General features: G+C 28.8%; 1 protein-coding gene across 5 annotated transcripts in view; it reads right to left on the minus strand.

Moving 5' to 3' along the window:
• Positions 1 to 3,359, minus strand: part of LOC106681024 (uncharacterized) — a 273,681-nt gene that overhangs the window by 22,564 nt on the left and 247,758 nt on the right. For all 5 annotated transcript variants that reach the window (XM_067053582.1, XM_014421127.2, XM_067053581.1 and 2 more), the window contains one exon: positions 1,957 to 2,022. In XM_067053582.1, coding sequence (XP_066909683.1) covers positions 1,957 to 2,022 — 66 coding nt within the window. The remainder of the gene's footprint in view (positions 1 to 1,956; positions 2,023 to 3,359) is intronic.

Genomic DNA, 3,359 nt, shown 5'->3' on the forward strand with positions numbered 1-3,359 from the left:
ACAATAATTTTATTGTTACAGATTGTTTAGCTATTTTGCTGAAAGCGTCAGATAATAAATAGTTGAAAACTATTTTTTTCTTTTGACCTCAGCCCTCACCATCTTCTTCATATTTTAAATTATACTTAAAATTTTACTTTATTAATATAATTATACTTTGAAATATTTACTCATATTTATTATCTGACACTTTTAGCAAAATAGCTAAACAATCTGTAACAATGAAATTAATAATAATAATAAATGAATAAAGAATAAAGAACAAATCATGACCTGTTCCAGAGACCACCTTTGCTCAGGTCAGTATGCAAACTGGTGCGATATCTAAAGTATGAGAGAAGGGCAGGAACCGTTAACGGCTTTAACTTACGTAAAATAAATAAATAAATAAAAACGAATACGTAAAATAAAAAAAATACAAATATAACAATAATAGTAACTACACGAAATGTCTGATTTAGGAAAAATTAAATATAAAATAAATGACATTATAATAGTATATATAACGGTTCTTCCCCTCCACTCTATTTACTTTAGGTATCACACCAGTACTCGTACTGACCTCAGCAAAGATGGTCTCTGGAACAGGTGGGTGGTCCTTCTTTGTTCCTTATTCATTTATTATTATCATCAATTTTATTGCATTTATTCTTTCTCTCGACTTTTATGAAATCTTAACTTACTTCTTTATTTTCCGTTTTTATATGAGAAATTTTGTTTTTGATTTCTACTTAGTTACTGTGCGTGTTACGTCTACTGTTTATTTTAACTTAATAGTTTTCGTAATTTTTTTATATTCTTATCATTGTATATTTTATATTTATAATAGTTTCCTTAATTTATATATTATGTTGTTTTTCACTTATATTCATATAATTTTAGCCCTATTTTAACCTTATTTTGTACCCTTTCGTATTTATCCTATTATGTCAAATTTTTTTTAATTGTTTTTTTGTATCGTTTTAGCCCTGATGAAGCTCTAGAAAGTGAGGCGAAACATCGGCAAATAAATAGTTTTCAACTACTTTTCTTATGACCGAATCTCTGACTATCTTCTTCATAATTTTTATTTATTTATTGACATTTACAAAGGTATATAAAATACAACAAGAAAATTTGAAGTAGGATCATAATGATACGATACAGTATGTAGAAAACTATCCATTGGTAGAACTCTAAAAACATTTTACAATATAAGGTCACGAAGCCATCTTCTTTTAAGGTGTTTCGGAGGTTTGCTAGGAATGGAAGAGGAAGAAGGGTTAGAAACTAGTGCGTTTGGGTGGTTAGAGACTCTTCATAATTAAAATTAATGACGGACCTGTACTCTGAAATATAACTTTTATATATATATATATATATAAGTTAAGTATCGGCGAAAGTCAAATGTCAAAAAAGAGAAGAAGGAATAAGATGTAACACGTTTGAACTGCTGTAACATACTAACTTTTATTGGGTTCCGCACATCTTTATATATACACATGATCAGCTGATCTACTCAGTCAGCTGACATCGAAGTACCAGCTGACTGTAACTTATATATATATATATATATAATTTTATTTATTTAGTTTTTGATCAAAAGGTGATATCAGAATTTAAGGACTAATGGTGAGCCATATGCTAACAATTATCGAGTCTAGAAATATTACATCATCTATAATTGAATTCTGGAAGAAGAAGTTTTTATTATAGCCTGAAATATCCTCCTATGTCCTCAATAAAGGATATATGTAAGTGGGATAATTCCACTATATCTTAACTACAGCCCTTATTTATTATTCCGAGAAGAGTTTCAAGACAGGGGATCTCTTTTCAGAGAATTCTTACTAGAATAGTATTACGTATTATTATTTTAAAGTTTACTAACATATTAAGTAGGATTATGAAGAAATAATTAACTTGAGCTAAAATCAAGTAGTATATCATATAACAATTCTAGTTAAAGCTACTTACTGGAAACCGGTTTATGTGGAGGTACAATCTGCTTTTAGCATTATTTAAGTTCAATGGGAGAAATTTCTGTAAAAGAATAAAATTAAATTAATACTACCTCGATTTTTTGCAGATTTTAGAATTTTTAAAATATATATTTTCTGATAATTCCCGAATTTTTTTTCTCAATTACTAAATTTTTTAAAAATTCATTTCTGTTACAGCATATTTTTTTCTATATATACCTTCATCCAAATCTTTCAAGGCATATATTTGGTAACAACCATGAATTGCCTGGTGTACTTGTGAGGATTATTTGGGAAGAGAGAAACAACTTAAAATTACTGTCTTATATTGAAATATTACAAAACTTTTATTATATTTCAGGTAAGTTATAACAATTAGTATTTAACTAAAATTCAAAATTATTTGAAATAATTTTTATATAATAAAATTGTTTTTAATATTGCATTTTTGAATTTAATCAATCAAATAATCCCTTCTTTCAGCTTAAAGTATGATATTTTTATAATTTAGTGCAAAAAACTCAATTTTGTGAACTATTACTTTATAATAAGTATTACTAATGAATCACCTCTAGGTTTATTATTATTCTTTATTTTATAATTTTATATATGCCTTTTGGCGAGTATTGTAAATTTGTGATTCGTTTGACAACTTACACTCAGGATTAATATGAATTTGTGAGTAGAGAAACCTTCCATTTTACGATAGATATTGAAATTTAGTTTCAAAGATCTGAATGGTCTAAAGGCGGGATTTTTCGCGCGAGTGGCGGAAGTCCATAACGGTATATAAGCAAAATGTTGTAAAATTTAAGTTTTTTAGAAACTGATAATTTTGTGGGAGTGAGTAGCTCATTGATAAAGCAACGGAGTACTAACTCCAAGAACCCAGTTCGAATACGGCTGGGGCAGATAATAATGATCTGTTTCACTGTATCCGTTGAGTCAGCCCTGTGAGTTCGGGAGCCCTCCGGGCTCCACCCAGCCCCTCATTCTTTTTTTTTTAACTTATAATTTATTTTTATTATTTAGCAGTCGCCGAGGTAAAGAAAGTAGATGATTCCCTCTTATTTTTTATGTTGTCATCTCTGTCGTCTGTCGTAAGTCATAAGTATTGTGTCTTTGTTTTTTAGGTAACGGGATATTGTAAAGTGTCTGTTGAGGGCAGTTTAAATGAAACCTAATGCGATTATTGCATGTTTATTTTTTTTTGAATAATTAAACCAATTTTGTAATATATTTAAATGAATCTCTACGTTGTGAGAAGCTGAGGTCGGGTCAATATGCATAGAATGTTAATTACAGTTGTAAGTTGCAAGAGGTTTTTAAGTTGTTTGTTGAATATTGCTAGTATTGGTGGAGTACAGAAACGGACCTAACTCTAGATGTACAGTTGTA

The sequence above is a fragment of the Halyomorpha halys genome, unplaced genomic scaffold (assembly GCF_000696795.3).
Source record: "Halyomorpha halys isolate HHAL.00 unplaced genomic scaffold, Hhal_1.1 Scaffold305.1, whole genome shotgun sequence".
NCBI classification, from domain to species: domain Eukaryota; kingdom Metazoa; phylum Arthropoda; class Insecta; order Hemiptera; family Pentatomidae; genus Halyomorpha; species Halyomorpha halys.